This window comes from Silene latifolia, chromosome 9 (assembly GCF_048544455.1).
Source record: "Silene latifolia isolate original U9 population chromosome 9, ASM4854445v1, whole genome shotgun sequence".
Lineage (NCBI taxonomy): Eukaryota > Viridiplantae > Streptophyta > Magnoliopsida > Caryophyllales > Caryophyllaceae > Silene > Silene latifolia.
Window position 1 is genome coordinate 4,662,764 of NC_133534.1, and position 18,984 is coordinate 4,681,747.

Sequence of the window (18,984 nt, forward strand, 5' to 3'; positions counted from 1 at the left end):
ACGGATCAAGGAACCGAATTTGAAAATTCATCATTTAGTGCTTAATGTAATGACAATGGTGTGAATCATAACTTCTCGGCTCCTAGAAATCCACAACAAAATGGAGGGTTGAACGAATGAATAGAACCCTTGAAGGAATGGCTAGAACCATGTTGTTATGTAGCAAATAACATAAGAACTTTTGGGGCGAAGCGGTAAACACCGCTTGCTACATTCATAATCGAGTCATGATAAAGAGTATAATCAATAAAACACCCTATGAAATACTACGTGGAAGAAAGCCCAATATTTCATATTTTAGAGGCTTTGGGAGAAAAAGTTTTGTTCACAACAATGGTAAAGATAATTCGGGTAAATTCGATCCACGTAGCAATGAAGCTGTGTTTATGGTTATTTCAACCATAGCAAGGCCTATAAAGTTTACAGTAAAAGAACCATGCTAATTGAGGAAAGTGTCAATGTCATATTTGATGTGTTCTTGGACAAGTACAAAATGCGGATGAAGATGATGAAAATGATGAATTTGAGATTGGGCTTGTTCGAAAAGATTTCGTGTTTGAAGATGAGGAAATTCCAAACAATGACGCTCTGCAAGAGTCATGGGGACTGTTACCTACTGATATAAAGGGGAACAAGTAGTGACACTACTACTGCCAGTTCCTCCTATCAATCAGTAACAGACCCAACCACCATTGCATCGACTTCCAGAACAGCAACAGTGCAAGACACTGTTGTACCGAGTGAGTCCTCAAAATCTGATGAGGAGCCATCTTCTAACCAGAAAACAATAGTCACCGAAACTGTTAAAGTTGAGGGGGAACTGAAGAGCCTATCGATCTGAAATACTCAAACCCCTGCCTGCCTTTTAAGGACTCGAGCGTTAGTGAGAGGGATAAGGGGGCGGAGGGTGAATTGAGTATAAGTAAATGTGCCACTTTTTCGATTGTTCGTATAAGACGTGGTATATTAATTAATTACTCAAAGTTTATTGATTAAATTTTAACTAATTAATTATGCGATGTAAAACGTAAAGATATGAAATGAACAAAAGGAAAGAATATGAGTGACACACGGGATTTTGAAGTGGTTCAGTTTCACAAGTCGAAACCTACGTCCTATTCTCGATTTATAATTTTAGTACCTTTCTAGGAATTACAAAATTATTAACCCACTCGTATAACTAACTCTAGTTGTAACTCTATTTGAGTATCGTTAAATACTCGACTAACTTACGTTAATAAGAAAGTGTTTTGATTGTTCTTTCAATGTTCACACAATTGAACGTATAATAATGAATCTAATCAATATTATCCAGTAACGTAATCCTTAGAAATAAATAGCAATATGAAGCGCGACTTTTCTTAAAGAATTTTTGTATGCAAAACAAAAACATTTACTCGATTGATATGCAAAGGTTACTCAATTTGTTTGCAAATGAATTTTATATCATGAAAAGTTAATTTGAAATGAATGAATTAAGTACTTGTGTATTTATAGTAGAGAATGAAATCTAGGTTTTGAATGAAACCCTAGATGTGCCGTGGATGTCGTGTGGTTTGTAGGGCAAGAAAACAATCTAATCTTCTTATTCTAATTCAATAATATCTTAGCAAATATTTGAGAATAAATCTAAATAAGTATAAAGATATTAAATACCTCTAACAATTTCTTATTCTAGATTTTACCCTAATTTTTTGCTTGCATAAGAGTTTTCGAGTAAGGAGACGACGGCTCATAAGCCCATCATCCATATTTTTCGAAACCCTAAAAGATATTAGGTTAAAATGATTAAATTAAGGTTTAGATATGAATAATTAGAAAACCCTAGATAGCATGACAACTCATAAGTTGTTTTACTATTCAATAGGATAATCATAAATTCATTTAATCTAAATAGACCTAAACCTCATTCTACTATAAATACACACTTTCACGAAAAAGATATTAAAATTTAAGTTTCGAAAATTTTGATTTAAAACCCTAAATCGCACTCTTCATGTCACGGCTCAAGGTTATAGACCAAATAGTTATAACTTTAAGCTTGGTAAGTAAAGTTATATGTAAAACAACTATAACTTTACTTTGTCAACATTACTTCTAAAAATACGTTATTGAATGATATCCTATACTAACTATTCTTCCTGCAGATTTTCAATATATGGATCATCTCTTCATCTTGATCACAAGCTCTTCATCTTGAGCTTCCTAATGCTTGTACTTGTCTTGTCTTGACGTGATCATTAAAATTGCTAAATGAATCTTCAAAGTTCTAGCTTAAGTAACTATAACTTTAATTCAATATTTCTTCACAAATCTTCATAGTTATAGTCAAGAGTACTATAACATTGTTTGCTTATATTGTAACCCTTATTCAATCTAATCGTTCAAGACTAAAAAAACGATTACGAGAAACAGAGATATATATTGTAAAGCACACTTGTCATTATCAAAACATGAACATATAACTATATGGTCCAACAAATTTCCGCTTTTTTATGATGACAAGCCTATACGATTTGTGATTAAGGTCAAGTTCCCCCTCAACACAATATTAGCAAAGTTATAGTAAGTCGAACGCAAGAACAAGTCACTTATATTCAAAGTTATAGCACCTAAGGACCTTAAGTGATTAAAGGTCTTGACAAGGAACATGCTTAGGCAAATACTTAAACCATGGTCATTTTTCCCCCCTCTTGACATCATCGAAAAGACGAGAATAAAACATAAAACAATTAGAGTAATATACACCAAGGAAAGAAATATAAATGCAAGCACATATTATAAAACGAGAAATAGTTCTACGATAAGCATGCAAAATAGAATATGTCTAATACAAACCAAGATAAGAATTAAGCCTATGGGCCGAATAACAAGTAATGCCAAAGGGCCGAATATAAGTTTATGCCAAAATGGGCCGAATGAACAATAAGTAAAATAAAGCCCAAGAAGAGCTAAAGAAGTGAAGGCATGAATTAGGCAACGACGGGTCTATGGAAAGTTGTGGTTGACGGTATTGGGATTAACATAACTGGGATGAGTGCGGTATTCCAAGGAATCAAGTCGGTCAAAACACGACCGCACATGGTTAGCTTGAGCAGTGAGGCAAGTATCAAAATTAAGAATTTTCATTGACAAAGCCTTCATAGCTTCCAACAGGACCAACACCGTGGCCATATCCTCCCGCATACTCCGTCTATCCCTCATAAAAGCACCACCTTGGCTCAGCAAGTTCTCCATGCGATGACTATGCCGAATCACTTCATGACGGACATCACACAAGCTCCTATCCATCATTTTCTGCCGAGCCTCAACACTTTTCATCCAAGCCAACACACCCGCATTACTAACCCCAGCTTCCTTCGTTGTTCCCCCTAAACCCGAGACCACAGTAGCCAAAACAGAGGCTTGTGTCTCCAACTTATCAATAATACTCGCCATAAACGAGTCTAATTTCTTCTCAACACTAGACATAACATCTGACGATTTTTCAACAACATTAACCTTAGACTGAAAAATAAAATCCGGTCCTACGCCCCAATCTTCATAAGCTTAAAATACTTGTCACACATTTCATCTTTACCCATGACACCATAGCTTTCAGGATTTACCACCCGCTAAACCTCTAAGAGACGGGAAATCCACATCCCGTAAGGTAAATCTAGGTAAAAGCTGATCAAAACACCTTTAACATAGCTATTAATGTATATAATGACATTTGACATGTAATATAATAACAACATAGCTTAACGTAACTTAAAGAAGTTAAGTGTCAAATTTCAACTTACCTAAATATTCGCCAAAATATATCTTGCATTTTTTTCCACCATTCTCCATTCAATTTTGGCTTATCTGATAAAGCTTCTAATTTCGAAGAAAAATAACTCTCAACACTATCTACAGGCTCCGTAACAAGATAGTTATAATTATGGTCATCGTGCATTAGAGATTCAACTCTTAATAAACTTAAGTCCTAACACGTAAGTTAAATCAAATCAAGACAATTTTGCTCGTGGAACTTCGGCTTCAATAAAGGACTTTGGAAATGATGCAACATTGGATTTTATAAAGCCTTTATAGCTCTTACGAGCCTTCGAATCACGGATCTTTTGAGAGACAATATATATGCATCACAAATTCATATTGCAATAGAAGTGAAATACAACATTCTATACAAAGATAAGTGATCCAAAGAAATTGTTTATTTTTTTAAAAAAAAAAAAAAAAAAAATTGTTTATCAATATCAATATTTAACAACATTATTTGCCTGTCAAATTATTTGATCATTCTATTTCTTAATATTGTTGCATTGTATTTGTTGAATGACAATTGTTATTTTCTAAACAATTCTCACCATTTTTCCTATAACTAATCAATACTATATATTAAATCCAGAAAACAAGGAATTTCAATGTAATTAAAGAAAGTTATAAAAATTAATTATACGATATAGTTTTAAATTAATAGCACCGTGTGATGGACCCGATTAAGGGATCTCAATGCAAATATTATATAGTTTGGGTTAAAATTAAATTATATAGAAGCTTGGTAATTTTCCTAAACATTTGTAAGAGACTAAAACATGGTCAATTTCCTTAAAATAAAATAATTAATTAAGATGGTCAATTTTCTTAAAATAAAATAATTAATTAAGATGGTCAATTTCAAGAAGACTAAAAGAAAAAAGATGCTTGGTAATTTTCCTAAATATTTATAGAAGACTAGATAATGGTCAATTTCCTTAAAATAAAATAATTAATTAGTATAAAAATGCACACTTATGGTATTAATTATTATCATCATAAAATTATATATTAAATTTAAAATTTATGCAATTTTTATTAAACTTTATAGTTTATTAGATGTATATAGATGTTAATTATTTCACATACAAAAATATAATAAGTAGTTTATAAATAATTCAAGTTAAATTTCATAATATATAATATTGCATAATGCATATATGTAATACTCCCTCCAGTTTTTTTTATATGACGTTTTAAGGTTTTCTTATTTTTACTCTATATATGACGTTATAATCTTTATTTATTAAGGCTCCACATCTTCCAAGATATGGTTTATGCAGCTTTTCCATTCCAACCAATAGAAAAAAAAAACAAAAGAAAGACAAGTGGTTAACAATGCACCATTTTCTATAACAAAATGCCTATAAAAGAGAATTCACATACTGACATATGTACCGTAAATAAATGAAGAGAGATAAGAAAGTGGAGGAAATTCACATCTTAATTCATGTGCACATATACAAAACGCCATATAATGAACATAGGAGGGAGTATATTTATATAAATATATAATCCTATTAAAATTGCATGTCTAAGTAGTCAAAGTAATTTCGTCAGTAAAGAAAAGAATTGCAGTAACATTGAATATAGTTATATGATAGTAATCACTCATTTGAATAGTAAAAGTAACAATATTATCAGCGAGATTAGTGAAAGTGGTAAAAACAATAACGGGAGTAGTGAAATAATCAATATTAATGCGGCAATAGTGAAAGATAACAATAATTACGGCGGGAGTAGTGAAATTATCAATATTAATGCGGCAATAGTGACAGTAACAATAATTACAACGAGAGTAGTGAAAGTAACAATGATTACGGGTAAGTAGTGAAATGTTATTACTATTGTTTCATTAATAAGAGTAAAATATTAATAGCGGGAGTAGTTAATTTGTCTCAAAATTTATTTCATCGTAATTTTAGGATATGTCATGGAAAAATATATTAATGATAAATTTATGGGTTATGCAACTTTAAGTAATTTTATTTAATGAAAAAATAATAATTGGTAAGTAGAGGTAGCCCGGGCGAAGCCGAACACCAATACTAGTTAACTATATATGATTGTGACTATTACCATTAACTTTAAAATTAATCGGTTCAATATATAAAAAATACCTTCAGATTTTCCATATCTTTTATACCCTTATCTACTGCCACAACCTCTCCCACTTTCGTTTGAATTTCTGTTTTATTCTCTTCCATATTGATTTCCAAGTCATTCCCTTTCACTTGCTCTACCTTTGTCATTTTCATCTCCCTTTCCTTGTTATTATCTTCCGTTTCCTCTCGATTTTCCCTTCCCCATTATTACCTTCCTCTCCCTTCATTGAATTCGGTTTCTTGTTCTTTCCTTTTTTTTTTTCTTAAGACTCTTTTCTTTCTGCTTAAGTGCTTTGCATGTTTCATTCACCTCCTTTTCCTCTTTCTTTTCGACTCCCAAATCCTTTTTTCCCTCAACTTATATAATAGACAAGCTAAGACAAGGTAGGATAGAAGCTCCTGAATTACCCAAATGACTATGCCATAAATCAGGGACAAGAGCAGAGAAAACCTGAATCGGATTATAACTTCTAGAGTTTATTCAATCATTATAAGTCTCATCAAATCATAATCATAATAATGCAATTGAATTCTTTATCTCGAACAGGATCATTAATCGAAACAAATTAATAGATTTGAGACTTGAGAGGTTGTAGAGTTAGATATACATACGCAAAAATATGGGATGTCTCTGGTAACCACATCATCTTGTCTTTGACTTGATTTAACTGGTCAATAATCTGAACAACGATATCTATATGCAATAAAATAACAATGTTAGTGCTACAAAAATACAGAAAAATAAATAAATAAATATACAAAAATAAAACAAAAATAAAATAAAATATCACTTACCCTCATTATTGCAATGAACTAAAGGAATTATGTTTGTTATTAAATAAAAGACTATTAATCTATCTATAAATATAATAAAAAGACAATCCAACGCACCAAAACTCACAATTCACTTTTTTCAAGAACATTTTATCAAGTCACATCATCATCAATTATTTTAAAAAATAAAATAAAAGAAATTTAATGCATTAATAAAACTACGTTTATGAGTGAGTTTACATACTTAGCCTCAAACGAACCCATGATTTTCACGAGTACAAAAAGACAACAACAACAATAATAACAATAATCGTGGCAAAATACTAATAAAAGTAGTAATATTCTTTGCAAAAAACTAATAATTCGTGGCAAAAAATTAGTAAATTGTGGTTATATACATAACATAATTATACTTTGATGATATATTATGGCAATACGTATTGATTAATAGAACTAATCGTTGATGCTTTCATGCTATCCCCACATTTAGCAAGTGGATGTCCGATAATTTTCATGCAACTAATTTACAAACATGTATTTCGAGAAATTATGACCTCTCCTTTTTTTTTTCTACGGTAAAATCCTATTGGGAGACGAAAACTTGCTAGTCTTCCATGTCATTACGTACTCAATAATAATAACATATTTTCCCGCTCAATAAGCTTGAGAATCCAATCATAAAAATGTCCAAGAAAATATGAAATATTTCGAAATTCATTTTTAGAACGTTATGTGTTAACAATTCCAAATATCTTATATTCGTCTTTTAAATAAATGATGCTCTTAAGAGTATCTAATCTTGATAGATAAACTAGGTCAAACAATTATCTAGAAAGACATAATTGTTCATATAATTCAATAGATAAGAGAGTAATATATTTCAGTAATCGAAAATTAGTGTTTACATACTCATACATCTCAAACGTCCGTGGATACCACACAATCTTATCTCTATCTTCATTCAATTGGTTCATAATCTCTTTTCACCAACTAAATACAATAAAATAATCATCAATGTTATTTTTTTTAGTATAAAAAAGAGAAATAATTAACAAATGAAATAGAAAACAATCCTCCTATCACTCACCTTCATCACAAGTCTTCTCCTGAATCAGTAAATCATATTCGACCAATGCAATTCTCAAATTAGGTACAACCGTATGTAGTTCATTAATCAACTGCGAAGGTTCACTGAAATACTTTCCTTTTACGTACAATTTTAATGACCTTTCCTAACCTGATTAACTTTTCTTCTTTTGTAGTTAACTCAAATCTAAACTCCTGGCTTAGATCTGAAATTATAATGGTAAAATCAGATTTGGCTAAACATCTTCTAACGTCAACCCTATCCCGATTCATGTTGAGATTCTGTAAAAAAGAAAAGAAAAAAAATGTGGCGGAGAAGAAGGAGAAGATTGGTGGTGACGGATGGAGAGCAATAGAGTGTAGAACGGTGATGGAGTCGCAGTAGAGTGTAGGACGATGATCGATGGAGTAGAACAATAGAGTTTTTTTTTAGGGGAGAACAGTGAGTTTTACGTCGGTGGTGAATGGTGATGAGTAATTTTTTTTTTGGACGGTAAAATTTTTGTGTTTTATAATGGACTTATAGGTTTCATGTTCGATTCTAGTTATTTATATCGGGTCGTAGATCGAATATTAGTTCTCGGTTATTTTTTACCGGATAATTTTTTTCCGTCGAAGTCTAAAAACCACGCAAACTTGATATTTTAACACGGTAGTTTGTTGAATTGAATTGATGATCCATTGAGTGAATTTGAATTGATGATCTATTAATGCTTCTTTGGTTGATCCATTGTGGATTTGAATTAGTATAGGGATCAGGTATTGGTTGAATTGATAAACGAAAAAAAGGATTGGGAATTTTGTGTATATTAACTTGTGAATAAAATTACAAGCTCCTCAATAAATATGCTTAGAGGCTAACCCTAATCACCTAATATAAATTTTATATTTTAGGTAACCCAAAATCCAAATAATATACAAAGAATACGATCTCGGCATATAATATTACTAGTATTGATGCGCGGATACGGCCGGACTACCTCTATTTAGCATTAAAATTTATTTTTAATTCGATCATGATAACGAATGCCCCTGGGGCGATGGATACTATCCATAATATCGTTATTACACTGCCAATTACATAAAAAAATATTACGCTGTAAGATTTCGACACTTTTATTAATGTGTTTCTTACTCCTCTCCCAATCACACGTCCATTGAACTACCAAACTACTCCACCAATTCCAGCCACCACCACCCTTTAGACTTCCATCCCGACCATCACCCATCACCACCATGCCCTCGTCACCCTGGTGCCGCTTTCCGGCGACAGCCACATTCTCCCCTTGCTTTTTTTATGATACTCATCCCGACCAAACATAACCCGTCGCAAAGATTCCAGCCTTAAACCTGAATTCACTGATAAAATATTATCACAACCACCATATAAACAACTCATTAAATCAAATCTTCTCCTTCTATACCCAAAATTTTCCTTCTAAAAGAGTTCAGGGTTCAATTTTAGACCGTAAAATCGAACCCTAAACCCTTTTACGGGTGACTCCAACGGCGAATCCCGAACCAATAGATACTCTAAAAGAGGAATGGTGAACCCTTTTCGGGAATGAGGTTTATGGTGGTGGTTGGGCATGTAGGCGGTATGACTAGTACGACAATAATGAATAGAAAATCTCACGGAATATAGGAGAGATTATGTCATGGCGTGATGGGCATCACTGCCCTAAAGTTGAATTTGCCCCGTTCGATACACACGGCTTCTTGGCAACCAACCACCAGGGTTATACGACGCCCGAGTCTAAGGTGTACGACAAAGACTCAGAATGAGGACTACTTGCAAAACGTTACCAAATATCGGCTTAGAATATCAGAAAATATTTAGAGAGAATATAAGAGAGAATGGATGTTGTTGTGTCTTTTTTATGTGGTAGAGTTGGATTTATATAGTAGTGAAATGGGTATGGTAAATCACAAAGTTAGTATCATAAAATGGTAATTTTAGGATACTACACAATCAATGTGGAAAATCTCATAAATCAAGTATGGGAGAATGCACAATCAATTTGGAAAACTATCCCATGAATAAATTGGGAATTACAATTTGCTTCTTTTGAAGCATCACTTCCAACAATCCCCCACATGATTCAAAAGAAGAAGAAGAGATATAGCTGATTAAGGCAACGGAACGTAAGTCTTAAGATGACAATGTTCCTGAGGAATTAAATTGGCACCCAGTGCATACAATTACCTGCTACAGCCGTATCGAGTTGCTCTCGGCATTGGACTCTCCACGGTGGTTCGTAACGGATAACTGCGCACAAACCTGCATTCGAATCTGTGTTCGTCCTCGCGAAATGTCATAAAAGGTGTCCCTCACATGTCTGGGATCTCGTGAACGCTCTAGAGGTCTTAAAGCCTAAAGACCTCATAGGGGTAGGGCATTTCCCCCACATTCACATAGGTAAGTCCATCAGATTTGACTGTCACAAACCATCCTTAAACAAGGACTATGGACTTATTAAGAGCTTAGCTCAACCTTCCTCACATGACAGAAATAGCTCAATATATAGAAAGAATACTACATCACTTTTATTAAAATGGGAATGGTAGTAGTATTACAACATGAGATCCTCGTGACTTTGTTTGACCCATTGAACTTGGTAAACCCAAGTGGGGGAGCCCTATCACGATTCACTCCGAATAGGCTTTAAACCCATTCCTTGTAGTGCCACCTACACCAACATTTACCATGGCCATTGGTAGGAGGATCTCAATATCCTCTTCACAATTTACGTACCTATCATGATCATATCACATTGTGTAAGGGATCTGAATATCCACTTACAATTCACAACCTTTGTGAACACATTATCCGATCAGATTATCCATCACTCTTGATAATCTGCCCAAAAACCTGATGCTTCAGATTATGATGCATGACAATTAATGGAGTCAAAATATTCCCACAAAGGAATACAACCACTTAGCCATTCAGCTTTTTATCCTGCAAATTCTTCACAATGTATTCATACTCCATTACATATTAAACAAAACAATTATGCATCTATGACTTGCATGATATAGCATTATGAAAGACACCGTTTTTCAAAGTCAAATAAATATCATAATTATTCGACGTTCAATTAAATTGCAAACTCATTCCCAAAGATACAAACGTTTTCATAGATTAGCTTACAAAAAACCATGGTGTCCATCACGGCATCACCTATAACAACGATATAAGCTATATCACATCTCTCATAACGCATACTAACATCGTATATATGAATGTAACAACCTTTCCACCAATTTCATCGTGTTATATATAAACTCAAGAATACAACTTAAATAACTCATATATTAGTGTTCCAATTATCACCAATAACTTCCGTTAAAGAAACATCGCCAAAATCAAAACCAAATAAATATATATTATTTGTCCTTTTCCTTTTCTTGGTTTACTATAACCATTTAAACCAAATAAAAAGTAATTACTCTAACACATGTATTACCAAACAACCATTCATAGATTTCATAAACGAAGAAACAAGTTTATACAATCACAATATCAGAATATTCACAACTATCAATCAATCCCATGTAATTGTAATTATCACCACTTTCAACATTGAAGCTCAATTACCTTACGACTAAAAATAAAGCGTTCGAGTCTTACCTTCACCGAGTCTTACCGTCACCGAACACCCCCACAATCCACGACTTACCTCGAAGTCAAAGCCTTAACTATGCAAACATCCTCTAATCAGACCAAACATGATCATGAGAATTGACAATTTTAATAAAGTTTTTAAAACATCCGGCCAACAACAAAACTTCAAAGCAGTGAAAATGTTTAACAACATTTTAGACTTAGCTAGCAATCACGAATTCAGGATAGAATAACTCAATGATAAAAGATTAACATGTCATCAATTTTCCAACATTGTCATATAAGAAATTATTATCATAAACCAAGATGCCAAGTTATACTTTGTCATAACCAATTATAATAGATGGAAAATGCAAAGGAGAGGTGCTCAAGAAGAAGTATTTATTTGCTAAGCTTAATAATAATTCGAGAAGTATTTATGAAAATATTACAGTAATTGTTGTTTTATTTTATTATGTTATTTCATTTTGATGGTATTATGTGAAAATAATGTTGTAATGAATAACTACCTATTTCTGGAAGCATATCAAAAGTCTGATTCATTTTGCTAAGTTCAGTCAAAGTTGAAAGTAGCCCTGGTAAACGGGCCAGGGTCGGGTTGGGTTATTTTAAGTCTGTAGACTTCGGATCGGATCGGTTCATTTCGGGTTAGGGTCTTTTTCGGTTGAGCTATTATCAAGTTATTTATGGATAATAATCAGTATGCAACAATAAATATTCGGGTAGGGTTATACTAGATCGGGTCAATTCTTATTCAGGTCTAGTTTGGGTCTTGAGTTCGGGTGTCGGGTCGGATTCGGGTCAGGTCATTCGAGTTGAGTCAATTTTGTCAGGTCTAGTTGAAAGTATGTCAACCAATTTAGGTTGATTTACGTTTTATGCTATCTATTTTTGGTCACAAATAGGATCATACACCCTGTATAGTAGCATTATACAGCATGTCTATATATTGTATACCAAACCATCTAAAGCCCAACAAAAATAAAAATAAAATAAAAATCTACCCATTTATTTTTCCCCTAATTTTGTTTTTTCATTCATCGACCAACCCTTCTCTTTCCTTTTTCTAAATTTATCTTAAACGACAGTCGACGACAAGCCTCCCTTCTTCCTAATTTTGATTCTAAAATGGTGAAAGAGAAGCAATTGACATCATCATCAAAGGGAAAAAACGCATCTAACAATATTTCGGTGAACGAGAAGAAATTTACATCATTATCAAGAAGGAAAAATGCATCTAACAATACTTTGAGATAAATTTTTACACCAATCATACGAGCTATTATTAAAATAATACAAACTAAAAAATACGAGAATATCGTCTTCACTCTAAGTAATTGATAGTATCGTCCACTTTCTAGTGACTGTACTAGTATATTTTCCTTCACTCTTTCTGACTTTTCAACTATGCAGGAGCTACTAAGACTATTCTGTTTCATTACTCCTTCCATTCTTTCACCTCGCTATATCTTTAATATCCGAGAAGTCTCCCTGCACATGCACATTCAGATAGCCTAATCAAACACTTATCAAACCATTATCGTGGGCGCATTTCTTAAACTAGGCATTTTGACTAACGAGTTTTGCCTATTACAGCAACGCTCACTTCGTAAACTTGCCATTTCAGGACAATGAGGGTGTAGCAATGCTCGCTGCACCCGTTGATAGGGCCTAGAGTCTTATGGGTGAATGTGTGATAAGAATCATTAGAACAAAATACCCAACATCGACTTTACAATCTAAACTCGAGCTATTAATCATAAAAATAATGAAACAAAGAGTTGGTCTGGAACTAAATATTTCATTATTGCATCTTTGAACTAAGTTAGTTAATGAACGAAGAGAGAACAGAATATAGATGCATATGAATACCTGTTAAACAGGGAGAAAATTAAAAACTTGGCAAGTGGCTGGAAGAATGAATGAGCGGGAGGAAAGGGGAACTAGCTTTACTGTTGCACCACTTTGCTCAACTCTGAACTTGCGAAAGACAATTTCGGTCTTAAGAGGGGCCTTGGCAATATGCGGATAGTCACGTATTGGTGTCCAAACAGCCAAGCACAAAACCTTGTTGCCTAAAGGGAACATAGCATCAAAATGCATTCTTCTCTGATTCATATCAACACCATCGTCAAACGTTGATTCCCAGTGGACTTTCAACCATGATCCACCTGCTAAATCAAAAGCACGAAGAATAGAAGGCAACATATGGCTATAAAAGTAAATAACGTTATCAACAACAGCAGCAACAGGTGTCCAATCTGGGACGACAACGGGGATGGGTTTCCAATCTTCATCACTAGAATTGTCTTTAGGTGTGAAAGCATAAATGGTAGGCCATGGAAGCTGACCACCTGACAAGTGCAAAAGAATGCGACGGTTGCAAGGGTCTGGGAGCGCATGATTAGATATCGTGCAGCCAACAAGGTTAGAAGGTAGGCATAGTTGTTCCCAGTGGCCAACAGCTGGATCAAGAACCTCAGGTTCAAGCTTCACAGATCCAAAGACGTATATCTTGTCCATAAGGCTAATGCATCTAGGGTAGTTGCGATTCACAGTTGGAACTGGAGCTGGGTACCACTCCTCCGTCTTAGATGGATCAGAACTTAAGTGAACACAAGCACCGTCAAAGAAAACTTCAGATTCACATATAGGACGTGTACAGCCGAAGACATAGATGAAATCATTGACAGCCACCATAGAACTGGGTACAGCATATTGGAGCAGTGAAGGTGCGTAATGCAGATGTATTTCATCTGTCTGTAAATCTAGCAAGTGAAAATCTGCATGACGACAGGGTCTTCCTCCTTCTAAACCAGGTATAGGATAGTATCGTCCACTTTCTCGTGACAGTACTAGTATCCTTTCCTTCACTCTTTCAGACTTTACAACTCCGCAGCAGGTACTAACACTAATCTGCTTCATCACTCGCTTATCTTTAATATCCGAGAAGTCTCCCTGCACATGCACATTCATTCAGAAAGCCTAATCAAACACTTATAAAATCCGCAGCACCTCTCAAAGTAAATACTCCTATGTTACTCCGACACTTCACATAACCTATCGTGTCAGACACGACGCCTGTGTCAAAGCATTGGGGTACCAAACAAAATACAGGATACCATTACGAAAACGATAAAAATTAATCAAGGAAAACTACAAAACCAGCAAATTAAAAGTAGAATTAGGGTTTGTCAATGAATAAATCATACAAAAGACTGAAATCAATAAGCGATAATTCATGTAATGGATCAAGCAAATAACAAATGAATTGAAAGACTGTAATTGAATTGAAGAATAACTTACAATTGTAATGGCGGCCAGAAATTTTAAGGATAAAAGTTTCCGAGTGAATGAAAGAGAGTTTATTGTAATTTACGCGGGAGAGATTGTGATGCCACACGCGGTCGATGTCTCCCTTTTATAATTTATACACTCTTTTTTTTTTTTTTGGGACGAAATTGCTTTTTCACATACGAACCCTACTCTATTACCTACACTTTGTCATTAATTTTCCATATAATTTCCTTCTAAACCCAATCAAATTAACCCTTACTCTTACTGTTTACTAAACTTAATTGAATTGGGCAAATGACTCCAACCATGGGTCTTAATTCTTTTTTTTGGCAGCGGTAAAAAAAAAAAGGTTTTTATAAAGATTACATTTCACTCATTTGGTCAAATGTACTTATTTTAGTAATACCATAAACTAAAACAACAAAGTAACTACATCGGGTAACATAAGTGTGTTGATGGCGACCGGACGGCTGAATACGGGAATCAACTTCAACATCCACAACATTCAATTGAAATGACGATCATAGGTGGCCAAAAGATCAAGATCGAACAAATCCTTACTCATCTTAGTCAACTGAGCTTCAGAGAAATACCCGCAACAAGACACAAAATTGTCTCAGAGATTCATCCCCTTGGCTATGATATACATTATCTGGAAACCAACGAAACCCTTGACTCATCGAGAGTGAACAAAGTGCCCTTAGGCCACAATGACGTAGAAAGGAAAGGCGACCATGAAAGCCTATCTCCAGAGGAGATATAACTCCTACACTTTGGGAAACAGTCCCTACGGACAAGAAACTCGTAGCCAAGAAAAGTGAGTAAGAAGATAGGGAGCAAAAGCAAAAGCCACATGATCAGCCCCCAAACCCAAGCCAACTCACTATGACGGGGGAGATGGACACAACACACGCCGGATGTAAAGTTACGAACTTCCTTATTAACCCGTAACTAAGTATGAAGCAGAACGACATAACTAAAGCTAGGGAAAGTTTTTATTTGGAAAAACAGTAAATAAGGGGAACAATTATGCAAAAATCAAACATCAACTAGTAGCGGAAATCACCTCATCGGACCTGACCAACAACACTGCCAAAATCCTGATTCATCCCCTACCAGACACATCTCCAAAGGAAGACCCATCCACCATGACCTCACACCAACCTAAGAAAGTGACAAACTCGACAAACACAACCACAGAAAGTCGCGATAGACCAGCAAGCACCAAGAAAACCAACAAAGGACACCCAATTCACCAAAGGAATCCTCCCAAGACCACTGCCATACATGCAAAAACCAACCTAGACTGACACAAGTGACACACATGACAAAGGACATAGGTGGGGGAAATGGGGGGAATCACCAATCGGTCCCAAGCAGACCCGATGGGCTATGCGCGTTGACCATCACAACAAAGATTAAGGACCGATAGGTGAGAGAAATGGGGGGATCACCAATCGGTCCTGATGAAGTCGTCTATTTGTTTATCAATTAAATTGGTTGCCAATTTTTATCAATTATTAAAAACTTTTTTTTTTTTGGAACGAAAGAACTTAGATTAAATAAAAGTCAAGTTTAAGAAAAATACATCAAGGGGGCGGGTCGGGGGGAAGCGGCTCAATGGCCGATACAAAGTCCATAGTACACAAACTACTAACAAAAGAAGGGGCGAAGTCCCAAATAAAACATCCATTACAAGAAGTGGTATCTTTTAAAGAGAACTTGGCTAGAGCATCCGCGACTTCATTAGCCGACCTCTTCTCAAACATGAGCTTCAAATGGTGAGAGTTTTCCAAGAGATCCCTACACTCAAGGATAATGTTAGTATACGGACCACAAGGTGGGGCACTACTCAAAATGCTATTGACCGCAACAAGACAATCCGAGGCAATAATACACTTATCCAAAGATTGAGCACAAAACCGGAGTCCCTCCCGAATGGCGAGGATCTCACAAACAAAGGGGTTAGGGGCAAACAATCTAGATGACCAACCCTTCACCCAAGACCCAATATCGTTCCTGACAATACACCCAATGCCAGCACAGGAGGAGGAAGGGGAGAAGGCCGCATCCACGTTGACTTTGAGCCAACTATGCGGAGGGAGAGCCCAGCTACACGGGTAGCAACAGCCAGAAGGGGGGGAATTATTAAAAACTTGTTTGTTTGGTAATCATAATTGTTGAAATTAGGGTTTGTTTATTAAAATAGGAATAACTGTTAGAGGCCGGTAACGATAGCCAAACCGAATAGACACAACATCTTGGATCTTTGATACAAAGCATTGCAGCCAAAACAGATACTCATGAGGTCATGCGTATTTACTTTAGACGAGTACTATCCGTCTAAAGCTGTAAACGGATAGTGTCCCTTTTATAAAAGCCCCAATTCTTATTTCAGACCAAGGGTATCCGTCTTATTAATAAGACGGATACCATATTCTCTCACAAAATACCCATTTAGGGTGAGTGGAGAAGCACATGGAGGGTCCCACCTTTGTCCCCTCTACCCATTTTCTCTCACACAACTACCCGTCTTAAAATCCGACCCGTTTTAAGCAAGACTTACTCTTATACACAAATTCTTATTTCAGACCGCCATATCCGTCTGAAATTGTCAGACGGATACCATTTCCTCTCACAAAAAACTCATTTAGGGTGTGAGTGGGAAAGCACATGGGGTGTCCCACTACCCATGTACTTCTCACTTGTGAGAGGTCTTATTGCGTCTGAAAGAAGGTAGTCTGAAACAAGACGGACTGGCCATTATATTACCTCTAGACAAATCCAAAAGCGGTTTTAAATGATGTTCTCCTTATTCGTTAGAAACCTGTCTCATAATCACTCGAACCTGTTTCATTTATGGTTGTTTTCAAGTTTATTTCAGTCTCATCCGTTTAGACATTCATGCAATCTGTTTATTATTCTAAAGATAAAAAACAACCATGTTTTTTTTTTTTGGCAGCAGAAAAGAAAGGTTCCTTACGCAGTACCTACCCGACCCTCGGAGTCGGAATTCATTAATACATTATTAGGATAAGAAATTAAACTACAGACGGTGTGGGACGATCAGAGCTGACCAAATGAGCGAACATTTCTTTTCTCTTCTTAATCAACCGAGCTTCGGAGGAGTACCTGCAACAAGACACACTTACGACACGAGGACGTAGAAATTTATGGGAGAGAGATCTACTTTTTGAGAAAGTAGATAAACTGTGTCTTGGAGATTCATCCCCTTGGCTTTGATTCTTCTTGGGAGTGGCCATTCTCCACTTCTCGTGCACATGATGAGTAGAGGGGTACCTGCAAAGGATAGGAGTAGAAGGGACGCCTGATGGCTTCTTAGACGAGAGAATCTTACACATCTTAGGACGAGCTGAAAAGATGAAAGGCGGAGAGGCAGGAACGCTTGGATCATTAATACCACTCCTAGTGTTATCATGGGGGATATGAGTACTAGGAGAAGAAAAATTGTCACAGATTGAAGTCGCGCTTGAAGTCACGGCCTCGGTAGATGACGCGCTCAAGCTTGCGCTAGGAATATCAAGTTTCACGTTGATAATCTCAGAAGAAGTCATGCCTTCGTTCATAGCCCCCATCATCTTAGATTTCCACTTTTTAGGACATCTCCTCCTCTTCTTCTTCTTCTTTTTACATCGTTCTCTTATACTGTCTCGCTCCTTAGTAGTCTCACCATTAAGAATACGAATTGTTAAAGTTGACAAATCACGTTTACGGTAAAAGCTCACCGTTTTACCATCCATCAACTTTTTATAAGATTCCGCGGGAATCCTTAGACGGGAATTACCCCCTCCCTTTTTGGAGAACTCCAGAACAGACTTATTGGCACAAAAATTTTGACCCTCCGTCACATCCATATTCACACTCTCATTATCCTTTATACTCACATCCTTTGGATCATCCATCACCTCTGTGACCACACTTTCACTATCTTTTATACCTACACTAAATGCCGAGACATTCGGCACATGAACAGGCTTCTTATTGTTCTCATCCACGCAATCTTTAGTAGCAACCTCCAGCATTCTTTTACCATTTTCCTTAATGAGAAGGTGACCTCTTACCACATTTAATTCCCTTAAAACATCCTTATTACTAGGTTCAACCACTAAGGCCTCCACCAAATCCAATTCAGCTTTCGAAAACCTTTTCAACTTCATAGAAGCAACCGCCCTACGAAAAAGTGCCTTAACATTTCGAGGAAATGAGTCCAAAATCATGAAGCATAAACCCGAAGGAGCTCTATACTCCTCAAGTTTTAGGGCACAAGCAGCC

At 35.6% G+C, this 18,984-nt stretch overlaps 1 protein-coding gene across 1 annotated transcript; it reads right to left on the minus strand.

Moving 5' to 3' along the window:
• Positions 1 to 12,607: 12,607 nt before the first annotated feature.
• On the minus strand, positions 12,608 to 14,348 carry LOC141598809 (uncharacterized). Its single transcript, XM_074418598.1, has 2 exons — positions 13,267 to 14,348; positions 12,608 to 12,885 (listed from the first exon to the last, which is right to left on the minus strand). Exon 1 carries the CDS (start codon positions 14,317 to 14,319, stop codon positions 13,270 to 13,272), a length of 1,050 nt encoding a protein of 349 aa, XP_074274699.1. The 5' UTR covers positions 14,320 to 14,348; the 3' UTR covers positions 12,608 to 12,885; positions 13,267 to 13,269.
• Between the last annotated feature and the right edge of the window lie 4,636 nt (positions 14,349 to 18,984).

What these genes read in the sequence shown, in the direction of transcription:
- LOC141598809 (XM_074418598.1), bottom strand. Translation starts at nt 14,319, where the DNA reads ATGAAGCAGATTAGTGTTAGTACCTGCTGCGGAGTTGTAAAGTCTGAA.